The 16,838-nt window shown below is 42.8% G+C and overlaps 1 protein-coding gene across 7 annotated transcripts in view; it reads right to left on the bottom strand.

The window, feature by feature from the left end:
- Positions 1-647: 647 nt before the first annotated feature.
- The window catches only part of SULF1 (sulfatase 1), a 100,780-nt gene continuing 84,589 nt past the window's right edge, over positions 648-16,838 (bottom strand). For 4 of the 7 annotated variants that reach the window (XM_033155354.1, XM_033155357.1, XM_033155355.1 and 1 more), the window contains 8 exons: positions 14,544-14,796; positions 13,052-13,148; positions 12,053-12,147; positions 11,449-11,517; positions 10,812-10,984; positions 8,699-8,841; positions 8,175-8,298; positions 648-1,937 (listed from right to left, as the gene is read on the bottom strand). In XM_033155354.1, coding sequence (XP_033011245.1) covers positions 1,144-1,937; positions 8,175-8,298; positions 8,699-8,841; positions 10,812-10,984; positions 11,449-11,517; positions 12,053-12,147; positions 13,052-13,148; positions 14,544-14,796 — 1,748 coding nt within the window. In that variant the 3' untranslated portion in view covers positions 648-1,143. Of the gene's footprint in view, positions 1,938-5,951; positions 5,986-8,174; positions 8,299-8,698; positions 8,842-10,811; positions 10,985-11,448; positions 11,518-12,052; positions 12,148-13,051; positions 13,149-14,543; positions 14,797-16,838 lie in introns of all 7 variants that reach the window. The other 3 variants (XM_033155359.1, XM_033155360.1, XM_033155358.1) reach the window with 3 other exon arrangements.

The following is a 16,838-nucleotide window of genomic DNA, read 5'->3' as shown; positions in this document are numbered from 1 at the left end:
ATGTATGGCTATAATCCAGCATTCATATGACTACATAGAGAGACGGCCTCACAATTGTGTAGTCTCCCATTGGGATGAGTAAAAATCTGAGTGACTATACCCTTCATAAAAAATGCTTACTGAACATGCTGGTATGAAACACTGCCAATGGCATATTTGTATAGGCACATTTTTGCATACGCCAGACCCCTTCTTTGGATGAGAGTTCAGTTACAAACAGGTAGCTGACCCATGGCCCTCCAGACTTGGACTTCACCACACAACATCTCTGACCCTTGGCCATGTTGGCTGGGACTGATGAGAGTTGGAGTCCAGTAACATATGACGGACCACAGATTAGCCTCTCCTGTTCTAAACTCTAAAACTTATCTGAGTAGTTTCCAAGCACATCAATACTTGTCTTTGCCTAATGAAAATTAAGTTTCCTTTCAAGCAAAAGAAATTGAAAATTTGAAAACCTTAATTACTTATATTTTCAGATTTCATTGTATAAGGAAACTAATAACACCTCCTCTATTACATCTTTTGTTAGCTGCATCTTTCTGAGAAAAATTACCATAAAATCAATTTGAGCATAGAGGCTTAAAACCAAACATTGCTTTCTGCTCAATGTTCAAATAATTGGTTTTCATAATCCATGCTGCATATCGCTTTTGCTACCAACCTACTTTATTTTGTTGCAATTACACACTATTTAGCAAAACTAAGAACATGTACCAGATTAATAAAGGCTATGGCACACAGATTATAAAAGTGCAATATAATTTTACTCATCAGTATGAAATTTAAGTGGTTAATTAAAAAAAAAACATGATTCAGGGAGCTTAAGTGGACAGAAACATTCATTTGTGGTGAGCCATTTGGGGAACAAGAAGACAAATGACTCAAAATACTAATTTGCAGATGCCTTTATACTGCAGAAAATCAGGGTATCACTGCAATGTGACTTTCTTTTTAACACTGGAACTCTGGCTCCTTCAGTTACACTTTAAGGGTTTGTGTATGTGTATGCAGAGCACATATCATGGTTCATTTTGCTAAAAAAAAAGTTAACAGTAGCAAAATTTGGTATGTCAGTTGTCATAATTACTACTATTTGCCAACTAATTAATAAAGAAGAAAGAATGTGTGGTTTACCACAATCTAATCTGAGGAGAGTGGAGATGAGGCACTGCCTTCTACACTTAGACGCTGTGAAGAATTTGGAAAATGTTCCCTTTTTTTCAATGCCCTCTCAGTTTTATGCTCCATGATGAACTGGTGGACTGCCCCTGCATTCATGGGAAGATAGATCTGCTCTTCAAAAATATCTTCTGCAGAGTCACTGTCTTGGGCCGAGTCTTTCTGAAGAATGTTACTGGGTTGTAAGGTGAAGCTATGGCTAGACTCAAGCTCTGTCAAGTCATTCCCACTGAAATCCATTTCAATACGAACTGGTTCTTTGGTCTCCAGCCACGTGTCAGCTTGGTGACTATTCCAGTGTGGTAGGTTTGGACTCACGTTTGCAGGAATATCATTGCTTAGTTCAGGTTTGCTCTCCTGGCTTAACATAATGGCGCTCAAAGCCAGTGTCCCCAAATCTGTAGGCATAATAGGCTGGGCCTCTTGGGCTGTCAACCAACTTGAACCTTCGTCTGATTCAGCAGAGCTCATTTCCAGCAAGGAAAATGGTGTGGATGATTCATCCAAGTACCCACTGGCATAAGTAGCCTGAGTCTTTGCTCTTCCATTTTGCTCAGAGTAACTGTTCAGCAGTGCAAAGATTCTATCTACATCCTTCAAGTAATTTGTCCAGTCGTTAGGACTAAGTCTGTAGTCATTTCTGGCTTCATATAAACTTTCATTCACACTGTACAAATCTTCCAGTCCTTGCCAGTTGACATTTTCCATGAAGATTGGCAACTTAGCCTTCCCATCCATGCCATAACTGTCCTCTGCTAAAAGAGAAGAAATGAAACTGTAGTTAGACTAAAGTTCAGTATCAATTGTGTTTGCTACCACTGTCCTGTCTCAGTTCAGTAGCTCCTTTTTTTCATAATTGCAGCATGTTGATTGGTTATGGAAAAAGATAAAGATCACACATTTTTTCTTTTAAAGAAAGTGTGGGGACACCCACAGTGAAGCACCCCATATTTTACTTATAGATGGGGGAAAGGCACTTTGATCCAAGTAGCAATAACCGAGAAAAGGAGTCAGAAGCAGTCCACGATCAAAGCAGGAGTGGTATTCAACTAAGTTCTATGGACCCACTGAGATTAATGAATTTAGTTATGTTTACTATCTTCAATGGGTCTACTCTGAGTAGGACCAGCATTGAATATCATCCAATGTGTGCATATGGGATGCCTGTTTTCTAACTCTATCAATAATAATAATGAAAGCAATGAAGTAAAACACTTATGATGACATTGTGATTCCAATAAGATGCTTCATGACCTACTACTGTTATTAAACTGTTGTGCACAGCCAAGTTACTATACATTTTAATCTTTATAAAGGTAGCAACGATGTGGTATCAGAAAAGGAGTGGTGGTGCTATAATGCAATATAAGAAAACTGGTGCTTCTAGTATATCACAAGTAGGCCTGTGGATTTAGACAGTAGAAATATTACTGAGAACACTTCATTGAGGATACCCAGGGAATCAACATACACATAACAATAGGGAAACAAATGTTTGTCCTATACAATAACGGCAAAGTCAACTACAGAATTATGAGGACTATGCAGCCAATGAGAGGCTACTGAAGAACAAGAGTAAGGTATCCATGCATCCAAGGTCTCTTCTGTTGCCATCTTTTACTCTACCCCATACATACTAAGATGCACACTTTTGACCTGAACTACCTGCCCTTAATTCTAAACACATGGGGATTTGGTATATACTACATTATGGGGATGCAGGTGGTGCTGTGGTCTAAACTACTGAGCATAGATAGGGCTTGCTGATCAGAAGGTTGGCGGTTCGAATCCCCGCGACAGTCCCTGTTCCTGCCAACCTAGCAGTTCGAAAGCACGTCAAAGCGCAATTAGATAACGTATTTTTCGGCCCGTAAGACGCACCTATTTTTTTAAAAAAGGGTGAAAACCAGGGAACAATATTTTTCTGGTTTTCCTCCTCCAAAAGGCTGGGACCAGTCCGGCGAAGGGGGCAGGGGAGGAAGGGGCAGCCCAGCAGCAATGCTGTCGGGCTTCCCCTTTCTCCCCCCCCCACTTTCACCGGTGTCAGGGGAGGCAGGCAAAGCCCGGTAGCAATGCTACCGGGCTTTGTCTGCCTCCCCCGCCCCTGCCAACACTGGCGAAAGGGGGGGCGGGAGAAAGGGAAAGCCCGACAGCATTGCTACTGGGCTTCACCTTCCCCCCCACACTTTTGCCGGTGTCGGCAGGGGCGGGCGAGGCAGTGGGGAGTGGAGCATATGCTGCTGGATTTGCGAACGGACGTGTGGGGAGGATCCAGCAACATTTCCGCTGCCGCTACAGCGGAGAAGCTGCTGCTTGCTCGTCCCGCCGCCCGCCCCCGCCAAAGCCTGCTTAAATGGGAAGCGGGGGGTGATGGAGAAGCAAGCAGCACCTCCTCCGCTGCCCGCCTCTCGCAAAAGCCTGTTTTTGCGAGCAGTGGGCAGCGGATGAGATGGTCTTTGCTCCATCAGACGCACCAACATTTTCCCTTTTTAGGAGGCAAGAGGTGCATCTTATGGAGCGAAAAATACGGTAAATAGGTACTGCTCCAGCGGGAAGGTAAACGGCGTTTCCGTGCACTGCTCTGGTTCACCAGAAGCGGCTTAGTCATGCTGGCCACGTGACCTGGAAGTTGTACGCCAGCTCCCTTGGCCAATAAAGCGAGATGAGCGCCGCAACCCCAGAGTCGGACACGACTGGACCTGATGGTCAGGGGTCACTTTACCCTTTACCTTACTACATTATGGGAAAAAATTGTACAGGATTTGAGCAAATGTGGTGTAATGGTTAAATGTCAGACAAGGGCTGGTGAGATCCAGGTTCAACCACCCCCAACTCAGCTCATTGGATGACTGGGCCAGTCAATATCTTGCACTCTAATCTAACTCAGAGTTGTCAGTAGGGGGGTAGGAATGTACACTAGCAGAGGAAAAATGGGGTACAAAGTGGTTTGTTGCATTCCAGCAACTTCTGCAGGGTCACAGGTTCCTAACCTCCACATTTGAGTGGCATTTAAGTTGTATAAATTTGGACAAAGTCTTGTACAAGTGGATCACTCCAAGTAAATAAACAATTATTCAAGTTTACTGATTTGAAACAAATGTAATAAGGCCCAATGTCTTCCTGAAGTTTTTCTAACAGTCTTGAGTATTCTCAGGGTTCCTCATCTCTGAAGATTCACTCAAGTACATATTACCCAACAGGTCTTCTAGCCAAGCTCTGATCATGTCCAAATCCCTATGGCTAAAACAATGCTACGGTATGAGGTGCTTTCAGACTACATACACGACAATGCAACTTTTCACTTGGGTTACAGATTCAGGAAATGCACTTGTGAAAATGAAAGCCAGTACCTACATACTCATAACTTTACAAAATACCAATTCATAAGGGGAGTTAAAAGTCAACAATTATGCAATTGTAAGGGATATGACATGCAGAGCTGAAGTATTTTTAATTGCTGTATCAGCTTCATTGCTGCTGACGATAGCAAGAATATAGGCGTATTTATAATGAAACATTCTGAAAATACCAACCTATAACAACAACAAAAATGCTTCCATCATTGAAAAATGCATCAGAAATGGGAACCTCAAGAAAGAATGGCAAGTAGAAGCAAAAAGTAACAGGCATAATCGAAAGAGATAAAATATTGATCCAATGTATTTGGACCACACTGTTTTCATGGAAATTTAGAGAAGCAAAGACTCAACATTTAGATGTGCTTCTTCTTCTTTTCTTACCCTATGATATCCAAAACTTGTTGGATCAATAAACATCGCTTTTGAATCCCACTTTGCTTTTTCTCTTCTACTTCCAGTTCAGTCATTATAAACCATCAAGATTTGAATGGCATAGATAAAAAAGTGACAAAAGATTTGAATGAACTCCCCTTTGTATAAACCGAATGGCTTGAGAGGGAGCAAGATTGCACCCACTGGCTGTGCCCTTGGTGTCCATGTGTTCAGCATTCATGCACAAGGCTGATGGCAGGTTGGAAGAAGCCCTGGGCAAGGGGTCCTCTAGGGCCCCTTGAAATATTCTGGTGGTCACTGACCTCCATACCACCCTGGGGGTGTCCTCCAGTAAGTGTGCCAGGCAGCAGAGAGAGGTTCCTTTTTATTTTTTATATATATTTATACTCAAGTGCCGTATTCTTGGGACAAAAGTGGTGAGTGGCTGTATGCAATTTGCTTAATGGTGTAAAGTGATGCCAGCAACTGCTGCCATCCCTGTTGGCCCCAGCATTTGCCTGACCATGCCGACTCTGGGCCTGACACTTATGCATAGGTGAGACTCCTTGTCCCAGGGTTTGCACGAAGAAGCCTTCTGCACATATGGCTGCACATGCATGAAATGCCTTCCATACATTTGCTAAACATGTAGATGTTGTGGGACCAGTGGGTGCAGTCTCATTTCCCCCCATGTGCATCAATGAACACGAGCGATGCTATTGTCACATGAAACAACATACAGTACTTCCAGAGAACTATGCCGTGCCTTCCACTCCCCCCACCCCCGGCTGTACAAGGATGATGAGTGAATTTCCTAAAGCAGGACTAATGTAAAATGAGCCGCATGAAGTCTCAGTGTGAGCAAAGTTAAATGTAAAGTGGAAGATGTAAAAACCACTGGCCAGGTGCAGAACATCATTAGCGCTTGCATGCAGCAAAAGCTACGCAATGTGCAGGATACAGGCATTAGTCGAAATGGACCAGGTCATGCAATTATTTGGAAAGAAGCTGCTGGGGAGAATAATAAAGTGTGGATACCTGTGTGGGTCATAGCTTCCTCCATCTTTATTTCCTGATATAGGAAAATACAAGAGTAACTTTTGTTAGTGTTTAGATTTGGTAAAAATCATTCATAATGTAGCTTTCCATGCACAGCATCTACCTCCTAAAAAGAAATTTATCGTGTTATAATTAGGTAAAGCGACAGTCCAACAAAGATACCTGGTAAGGAGTCTACTAAATAAATCAAAAAATAGAAAAAGTGATAAAATTGTAAGAAGGGGGAAATGTTACATATTATTAATTATTATTATTATTTAAATTTGTATATCACCATTCTTCTGAAGATAAAAGGGCGGTTCACAACAAAAAAATACAAAATGAGAACACAAAATGCATGATAAAACAATAACAAAGCAATAACCCACTCCCACAAACACCTTTAAAAGGCCATAGAATGTTAATCAGCCAAAGGCCTGGCTATAGAGAAACGTGTCTCCATGGGGAGAGCATTCCACAAATGGGAAGCCACCAAATTAAAAAAAAAACCATTCTCATGTTTGCCACCCTCCAGACCTCTTGTGGAGGAGGCACGCAAAGAAGTATCTCAGGTGATAACTGCAGAGTCTGGGTGGGTTCATATGGAGAGAGGCAGTCCTTGAGGTATTGCGATCCTGAGCCATTATAGTTCAAAACCAACATTTTGAATTGGGCTTGGAAACTAATTGGCAGCCAGTGCAGTCAGGTCAGGATTGGTGCAATATGTTCAAACTGTCTTGCCCCGGTGAGCAACCTAGCTGCTGAATTCTGTACCATCTGAAGTGTCTGAACTGTCTTGAGAGGCAGCCCTGTGTATAACGTGTTGCAATAACCTAACCTAGAGGTTACCAGTGCATAGACGACATAAGCTATCCCTGTCCAGATAGGGGCACAGCTGAGCTGACGGAAGGCATTCTGCACCACTGAGGCCACCTGAGCCTCAAAGTGACAGCAGAGGATCCGGGAGTAAACCCTGCTCATTCAGAGGGAGCGTAACCCCATCAAGAGCAGGAAGCCTCTCATCCACCCAGCCTAGAAAACTGCCCACTTAACAGTGCCTTAGTAACTGGACTGAGCTTCAGATTGTTGGCTCTCATCCAGTCCACTACTGAGGCAAGACAACGGTCCAGCACATCCACTGCCTTACCTGCAGATGTAAAGGAGAAGTAGAGCTGTGTGTCATTAGGATATTGCTGACAACATACTCCAAAACTCCAGATAACCGCACCCAGCTGTTTCATGTAGATGTTAAACAGCATAGAGGATTAAACTGAACCCTGAGGAACCGCATATTGGTAACAGGAATTATTATTATTTTTGCAAAATTTTAGAGAAAGATTTCCATGGAACAAGGCCCACAACCCCTAATCACTGTACAGGCTTCAGATTACAAAAGAGTAATATAATTCCTTATTTTTCCAGGGAAAATCGAGAGCTAAAAACAGGGGACACAGCTCCCTATGTACTTTCTCAATGGGGTTTGATGCCCCTCAGTGGGCTCAATCCCAGGACTAATTCTCATTTGTTCTATTGGCAACCCAATATACGTATTGGACAAATACATATAAAAGCAGATGGTGACCTCAAGCCTTCCCCCAGGCCCAAGGGAATGAATACCTGGTGAAGAGAGGGCTGTAAGATTGGTTTCTACTAATATTTTGAGCGATAACAGAGATGAATACATAACACACCTTTTAAGGACTCAAAACTTCATGTCCTAATAGAGCAGTTAATTGGTACAGTGAAAAGAAGAATCTGAGCACAAGTCTGCATAGAATAAACCTTTCCAGATGTGTTTTGGAGGGCAAGTGGAGTTATTCATAGAAAAGGGAGTAAGTTTGCAATGTTCAAAGGCAATGCCTTCTTCATTATTGCTTCACATTTCCCAGGCTGACTCCTTGCATTGAGGGGGCAGGGGAGAAGTCAGGCTAACAAAAAGAAGAAATCATATATACATGCAGCATGGTAAATAATGCAATTAACTCTGCCTGCTTTTGTAATTATTATGCAGTTTTCCTGTAATATCTGTGTACAGTGAGGTGTCATATATTCTTCAGCTGCAAATCACGCCTAAATGGCTATTGTAAATACCCCATTCTGATTATGCTGAAAATAATTATTTCTTTAGATGTTTCACAGGCCACTTTAACCATTCCTTGTAGTCATTAAGGGTGCAGGGACAGAAACAACATTAACAACCCAGAGTTAAGCATTTGTTATTACCTGTGTCAAGCCCCTTAGGTCTTGGGTTGCACTGCTTATAACCTTGACAACTTCGTAGCTCCATGAGCTGTATGTGTAGCTGGTTCAAGGTGCCTCTTTCTACAGTGTGTACTGTATTTGTCAGCTAGACACAGGGGAGGAAAGTGGGGGAAAGAAGTTTTTATGAGTGTCTGCAACTGCAAAGGGTACAATACTCAAATGACCAAAGTCTACACGCAAGCCAAGCTTTACGGAACAACCATAGCTCAGTGGTAAAAACGTCCGCTTTGCATGCAGCAGGTCCCAGGTTCAATCTCCAGCATCTCTAGGTAGGGCTGGGAGAGTTTCATTTTCCCATGAAACATCCCAAAGTAATTAACAATAAAAACATTTTTTTAATCCACTGCAGATGGAAACTGGGATAAGGATCTCCACTTAAAAGGCTTGTTGAAAACTGAAGGCCTTTAAAGAAGTGTTGAAAAGACAACAAAGATGGAGCTTAAATGAAGTGTAATGGGAGGAGCATACATTAAACACACATTTACCTGGTAGGGGTCTGTGTTCATGTCAAAATACTCCAGGAATCCTGTAGCAAACTCACAGAAGAGGAAGTTATGTGTTTCATTTAGTGTTCGTAAGCACCAGTAAGTGTTATTGTTTGAGCTTGTACAAGCACAAAACGATCCCACTGTTGGGGGAAAAAAACAAAACCTAATCAACATCAAGGAAGCACATATTCAATCCAGGAAAGGCAATTAGCAGTGACCAGAGGAGGAATGACTGCTGGGAGGAGCAGAGAGAGAAGAAAACACCATGGTACATCTGAAGCAACCCAACCAGACGCTTTTATCTGCCCCAGCTGCAACAAAACACATCTCTCCCGTATCGGTCTCTGGTTCAGGACCATTAATTTTAAATTCATTTCCACAATTTTCTTTTTTTTTTTTTATAAAAAAACTGCATTAAAAGGTAAAGGGACCCCTGACCATTAGGTCCAGTCGTGTCCGACTCTGGGGTTGCGGCGCTCATCTCGCTCTATAGGCCAAGGGAGCCGGTGTTTGTCCGCAGACAGCTTCCGGGCCATGTGGCCAGCATGACAAAGCCGCTTTCTGGCGAACCAGAGCAGCGCACGGAAACACCGTTTACCTTCCCGCCGGAGCGGTCCATATTTATCTACTTGCACTTTGACGTGCTTTCGAACTTCTAGGTGGGCAGGAGCTGGGACCGAACAACAGGAGCTCACCCCGTCGCAGGGATTCGAACCGCCGACCTTCTGATCGGCAAGCCCTAGACTCTGTGGTTTAACCCACAGCGCCACCTGGGTCCCCACCATAAATGGAAGTTCAAGATTTGAACAAATGCTTTTTGCACAAGAAAAGAAAAAAGACAGAATGTCTCTGCAGTTTACAGATGACCCCATCCACATTAAGCATTTTTAAGGGCCACTGGTTTCAAGGAGAATGCTTAAATATCTCCCATTAAAATCAAACCTCTTAGTGCACAGACCTATGCCTATGCAACGGGACTTCCTTTCCCCCAGAAGGGAGATGGGGCAGGACATGGTGATGTGTGGAGAGAGGAAGTCCCATTGCAGAGCAGGTGGAAGTCTTGTGTTAACAGGATGTTTTTCACTGGATACAGCCCAAAATCTTACTCTTGACTATTTACAACCTCAAAGGCAATGCTTTCTTTAGAGGAAATTGCCACCATAATCTATTGCCTCTGTGGAAGATTTTAGATCAAAACACACTGCATTTTATGCTTTCAGTTTAAGAATATGGTTTCCATTCTTCACCAGTTGGAGACTTGCCTCTTCTCTTCTTCCCCCACACCCCCAACCTGGTGTTGCTTCTCCTTTTTAGTACAGTGGTACCTCTTAATTCATTCTAGAGGTCCGTTCTTAACCTGAAACTATTCTTAACCTGAGGTACCACTTTAGCTAATGGGGCCTCCCGCTGCCACCGCTGCGCGATTTCTGTTCTCATCCTGAAGCAAAGTTCTTAACCCGAGGTACTACTTCCGGGTTTGCGGAGTCTGTAACCTGAAGCGTCTGTAACCCAAGGTACCACTGTATTGCTCTCTCTTTATCTATACATGTGTGGGAAGACCATGTACTTGAAGACTACGGCTGCAATTCCATGCACAATTATTTGGGAACAAGCACCACTGTCCTCAGTGGGACTTCTGAGTAAGTTAGCAGAGAATTGGTCTGGCTACACCTAGAACCATTCAGGAACGATTCTACTGGGCAGGTTCATAATGTGTGAACAGGTCAAATTATGGAACGCAAACAGGTAAGGAAAACAACTTAAAAGAGGAGTGGGCTCAATGAATGATTCAGATGAGACAGAAAGTGATATCTCCAGGACACCAGAATCCTCTAATAACAATAGTGCATGCTCTGTTGTCCCATAACCTCATCAGAAATTTGAATGCGCCTGTATTCCAATTTCTATTTCATTTTTGGCATTAATTTAAGGGGAAAAAACCCTTTAAAAAGTGTTAAACTTGTTAAAGTCCAGTTTTAAATACAATTTAAATTCAATTCCAGTTGTATTTAAAATAAATAATTCAAAAAACACAAGAGTATATATAAATCTCCCAACGCCGCAAGAACTCACACCGACCCCGAACCCCAGAAACGAAAGTGGTTCTCACGGTTCCAGAATGGTGCAGTCTGCCAATGGTTGTTATCATGCGTAAAACAAGTGAGTCCAGGAAGGCTGCATTCGTCTCCTTTTTTCTGGCGCTTTTTCCCTTTCCTTTCTTTCCTTCTCCTCCGGTTCTCTTTGAAGAGCTGAAGTTTGCCATCTACCTCTTGGGCAGCTTCCCTAGTCAGATTCAAGAATATTTCATAAACCAAGGCTTAATCCTAATAAGCACCTACAATAGGTTGGATTTTCTCATATAAGCAAATCAACATGCTTAGCAGGGAAGAAATGAATTGTTACAGGACTGATTTTAAAGGTCACCTCCCACCTGTGCTTGCTGCCGAAATCCTCTTCCCTGAGCTGTGACTCATATGGCAGAGAGTAATGCTTAAACCTTTTTGCTGCATGCACTAATGTACATGCAGATGGCACACACCAGAGCTATTTGTATCAGGTCTGTGCAAAGCGGGAGTTTATATGCAATGTACTCAAGAAATTACATATCTGTACTATAGGGCTAAAAATGACTTTGCACAGGTAATCTTATAGCCAAACAGCCAATGACGTACACAAATATAAATAATATTAACAAACAATAATACATAGCTTCTTATCAATAAAGAAAGAAAGAGAGAGGGGCTTACTTGAATGGATGAAGGTGACTTGTCTTAAGCTTTTCTTGACCTTTAACCCCCTTTTCTTTATTGTAATAGCTGTAAGGAAATGTTATGACAAAATGAGGCTTTGTGGAAAACCAGCACTTAAAAATGGGAGTGTGGCTATTAGTTTCATTCCTTAAATATCTGTACAGAGATTACACCACTAGCTTTTAAATAAATAAAACTGTTGGTATAAATGTTCAAACTCTTTATATCTTTATATATAATGTAAAAGATTTCAGTGTATTCTTTGCCCAAAGGCCATGAAACAATCAATTTTAACGTTAACCAAACAAAATACTCAGATATGATACAGTCGAAAATTTTGCTTCAAAAACTCCAGTAGGATCACTTATTTAAAATTAATTGCAGAAATGCAAATTACTGTTCTGTGTGGCACTCCATAGCAGCAGCATTTCAAGCAGAACCAGATGAAAACATACCTGAAGTTTGGCAAAAATGAATGGCTGCTGTCTTTATGCTTTATCCCATTTTAACCAAAAAACCAAACCTTGGGAGTTTATCTGTTCCCCATATACATTGATTTTCCACCTGGAATTATGCAGATGAGAAAAAGAAATGCCCTTACCTTTTTTTGCTACAGTCACAGTCCTCAGGTTTTCGTCTTTTTAGATGTCCTCTCACTTCTCTTAAATTCTTAATTTTATCTTGGAGAGCCTCAATCTGCAAAGTTAGTTGCAGGTTTAATAAGAATTTCATTCAATACTTATCAGTGCAGCAAAACATTGCTACTAACAGACACTGAGTATTGCCAATGGTCCTATTACTATTTTTCTATTCATCATTTGATAAATCTCACACATTGCATCTACAATGATAGCCGCTTTTTACCACTTTACCACTTGGTGAACTGACACCAAGAAATAATTATTTGTTCAAGTCCACATAGTGATATTTTTCAAATATCATACTGAACTAGGGTTTAGTTTTCTGTGCCCAAGTCAGCCTCACACACATTCCTCTCCCCATCCCCTGAAGGAGTCACAAAGCTTGCTGCTGTGTGCAAACCTAGAACTGTGGCTCATCTTAACTGTGGTTTAGAGACATGAGCCAGAATCAGATACCATGGTTTAAAGAGGGCTTGTTTCCCTAAACCAGGGGGAGTCAACATGCTACTTTCCATAATTTGTTGGCTCACTCCTCCCATCAGTCCCAGCCAGCATGGCTAATGGTCAGGGATGATGGGAGTTGTAATCCAACATCTGTAGGGCATCACACCAGCTATTTCTGCCTTAAAACCATAGTTGAGACTAATCACAGTTTGTCCAGGTTCACATTAACCATGGTTATTTGAAAACAGAAGCAATTGCTTCTGATTTTCTCATGGATGCTTGCCATGGGGAGAAGACCAAGGCTCATTCTTGTAATGCTAAACTGTGGTTTAGCACTAAACTGTGGTTCAGCATTATATCAAAACACAGCCACCCCATGTTTATGGCCAAGCAGAGATTTGAACCTAAATCACCCAGTTCTGATTGTGATCCTTCACCCACTGATACGTTTTGTGAGATTTGTGTTTTGGTAAGATACCGGCACAGACAGTTAGTGAAGGAAAATGACATCAAACCTCTTTGTCAATGTAGGCTTTGTGGTCTTTCCAGGCTCTGGCTGATTGGTATAGTTCCCTCTCACAGTGAATAGAGTCATTCGGAAGAATAAAACACCTTTAAGTGGAAAAAATGGACAAAAGAAAATAGGGGTGATGTTTGGGGGAGAGAGATCTTGGGTAAATGCAGCCTAAATCCTCTGAATCCACAGAGTCAAGAAAAACACTATAAATTACTTTTACTACGGTAGTTCCAGCATCTCGTAAGAATCAAAGTGGGCAAGTACTTGCTCTGCTTCCTCTCTAGGGCGGAAGGACACAGCTTGGCTGGAGCCTCCTCAATGGCTACGGGCACATTATGGAACAGCTTCCCCTGTGAAGTGTAGCTGGCTCCTTTCTTCATGGCTTTGTTTTCCAGTTGGTGAAGAACGTTTTATTCCTGCAGATTTCCCCCCCACCCCCCTCCTTTAGAGGTTTGGAGGGTGGCAACAGGTTTGGAGAACAGGCCTATTCTGTGTTGGCTCACCGTCTGAGGAATGCTCTCCCCAATGATCCTCAAATGAAGGGTAGTACAGTGGTACCTCTGGTTGCAAACACGATCCGTTCCGGGGTGCCGTTCGCACCCCAAAAAGTCCGCAACCAGAGTGGTGCTTTTGCACATGTGCAAAGTGCGGAGAACGCTTCTGCGCATGCACAAACCGCGCAGAACGCTTCTGCGTATGCGTGTGGGGCGAAACCTGGAAGTAAACACTTCCGGCTTTGCTGCGTTCTTAACCTGAAAAAACGCAACCTGAAGCGGCCGTAACCCGAGGTATGACTGTATAGAATTTAATAAATAATCAAACTAGTTTCCACATTAATCATAACTTCCTTGCCCTTACCTGTATGATAATGATGAAATAATAATAATAATAATAATAATAATAATAATAATAATAATTTATACATTCCCCAGCCACTCTGGGCGGCTCCCAACAGAATATTAAAAACATGATAAAACATCAAACATTAAAAACTTCCCTAAACAGGGCTGCCTTCAGATGTCTTCTAAAAGTCAGAAAGTTGTTTATTTCCTTGACATCTGGTGGGAGGGCGTTCCACAGGGTAGGCGCCACTACTGAGAAGGCCCTCTGCCTGGTTCCCTGCAAATTCATTTCTCGCAGTGAAGGAACAGCCAGAAGGCCTTTGGAGCTGGACCTCAGCGTCTAGGCTGAACAATGGGGGTGGAGACGTTCCTTCAGGTATACTGGGCTGAAGCCGTTTAGGGCTTTAAAGGTCGGCACCAACACTTTGAATTTTGCTCGGAAACGTATGGGATCCAATGTAGGTCTTTCAGGACCGGTGTTACATGGTCGTGGTGGCCACTCCCAGTCACCAGTCTAGCGGCCGCTCCTAGCCTCACTACGCTTAATCCACTATCTCCCTTATCCATCCATCAATCCCAATGTATCTCTGCTCATCTACTTGGCTCCTCTGACTTCACCATAGTCAGCTGTGGCAAAAGCATTCTTACTTATGAGTCACTCGGACAGAGTCTGGCTGGCCGACTGCGTTGGTTCCATCGGCTAACATTGCTTTGTCACCACCAGCGGTATCTTCTGACTGGCCCTCCTCCTCTTCACTGTAACCTCCATGCCGCTTAACAATGCTTTTGGGCTGGAGGATGTGCAGTTCCTCCTCCTCCAGGTTTATATCATATATTTCCCCTTCGAATTCCACAGACAGGGAACGAGTCTGGCGCGTGTGAACAAACCGCGGTTTGTATTCTACATTGGTAAAAGAAGACAGAAGAGTCATTTAGATAACTACTCACGGTGCACTCTTTCTAAAGAGGGGAAGGAACCAGGACCCGGGGACTGATGCAGAGTAACTGGGGAGAGGAGAATAGTACATTCATGATGATTTTCACTACAAAGCTGTTTGGTCCGAACAATCAATGTAACAGACATGACGCTACCTAGCCCTGCACTGAACACTTCATTTCTTTTAATAAAATGGGACCTAACTTTCCAGGGCAAAAAAACCTCCCAAGGCAATTTTCAAAAATTCCTCTGCCCAGGCCTGCTCTACACAGTACAATGGACTGTGACACTATTCTTGGAGAGATTTTTAATTTTAATAGAGAAGCATTAGGGCGATGTTCTTTTCTCTCCCAAAATCTGAACTGCTACAGCCTAATTTACATTATCATTCTGTTCCATTTGTCAAGAGTCAGACAAAAGAAAGGCAAGTCCCTGGGAGCGGGGAGGATATGAAATGCGACTTTACCAGCATAATCTTGCACAAAAATGGTCCTTTTAAGACAGCGATGGGAAACCTGAAACCCACCAGATGTTGCTGGACTCCCATTAGCTGCAGCCAGCATGGCCAATGGTCAGGGATGATGGGAGGGGGGCGGTAGAGCGCAACAACACTCAGAGGACAACAGGTTATCTTTCTCTGATTTATGAGATGTTCACATGAAGGTCACTGTAATTGTGAGCAAGGCCTGTGATGTTCTGGTCAGGTGAGGTTTTCATTTCACCAAGCCTCTGCCACTTCCTTGGTCTCCCAGCCCCCCCCCCCCAAATCAAGTGTAGCCATGTTGCAAAATGCTCTACTCCACCTGGTAGCAAAATACAGGTTTTCTGGTTGGTTACATAGCCACCATAGTGAATTGCCACTTTGTAGATGACTGGAAATAGTACCTTGTCTGTCTCCCTAATATAAGAAATGTGCACTTGATTCAATTTGATAAGTAGTTCACATTGGAGTCCACTGGAGGGCACTGCAGAAACATGTGTTGGAAACTAGCTAGCTAGGAATTTCGCTTTAACAGAAATCTGGATGCATTAAAGTGCAACAGGGACAAATAATTTGCGTACAGATGGCTGAACAATTTAAACTGCATTTAGGGCTGGGGAAAAGTGATGAGCTGAGTGATAATATTGCCATAGCCAGGTTGATCTGAATAGTTTGTTCTAGATGTTTTCTGCCCACCAGAAAGCCATTCATAAGCATAGCTTTCTATCCTGTAAAAAAAAGTGTAAGACAGCAGGCAGTTTGCATTAAGGATGCATTCATTAAATATATACATCTAGATGAGAAATAGCTGCTCAGTAGGACAAGAATACAGAACATCTACTTGGGTAAATTTAGTAGATCGTCTAGCCTTTATAGAAATGTACTAGAAGCAAGCTTTTGAGCTACACTAGTAACTTCTTCTTCAGATATAGGTATTTAAGTACTATTTTAACCTGGCTAAGCTCACCGAATACCTCCGATAGGGTGAGCTCCCGTTGCTCGGTCCCAGTTCCTGCCAACCTAGCAGTTTGAAAGCACGTCAAAGTGCAAGTAGATAAATAGGTACCACTCTGGCGGGAAGGTAAACGGCATTTCCATGCACTGCCCTGGTTTCGCCAGAAGGGGCTTAGTCATGCTGCCCACATGACCCGGAAAAAACTGTCTGCGGAAAAACGTCGGCTCCCTTGGCCAGTAAAGCGAGATGAGCGCCGCAACCCCAGAGTTGTCCGCGACTGGACTTAACTTTCAGGGGTCCTTTACCTTTTTAGATTAAATAATCACACAAGGTGATATCTGACTAAGTCATACTTAGAGCACACCACCAAAGTCAATGCGCATACTCTTTGAATGCAACGTACTCTACCAGATGCCGCTCACAGTAATTTATATTAAGTGGCATTTCCCCCCCCCCCCCAGTCCACAGTGAACTTGCAGGATTTGTTTCCCCAGATGGAAGATGTGTGGTGCCTAAATCTGCAGCAAATTTAAGTCTCTGACCTTTCTGAAAGCCTTCAATATACTGTCA

The sequence above is a fragment of the Lacerta agilis genome, chromosome 7, assembly GCF_009819535.1.
Source record: "Lacerta agilis isolate rLacAgi1 chromosome 7, rLacAgi1.pri, whole genome shotgun sequence".
Taxonomy (NCBI): domain Eukaryota; kingdom Metazoa; phylum Chordata; class Lepidosauria; order Squamata; family Lacertidae; genus Lacerta; species Lacerta agilis.
This window is presented reverse-complemented; position numbering and strand designations above follow the sequence as displayed.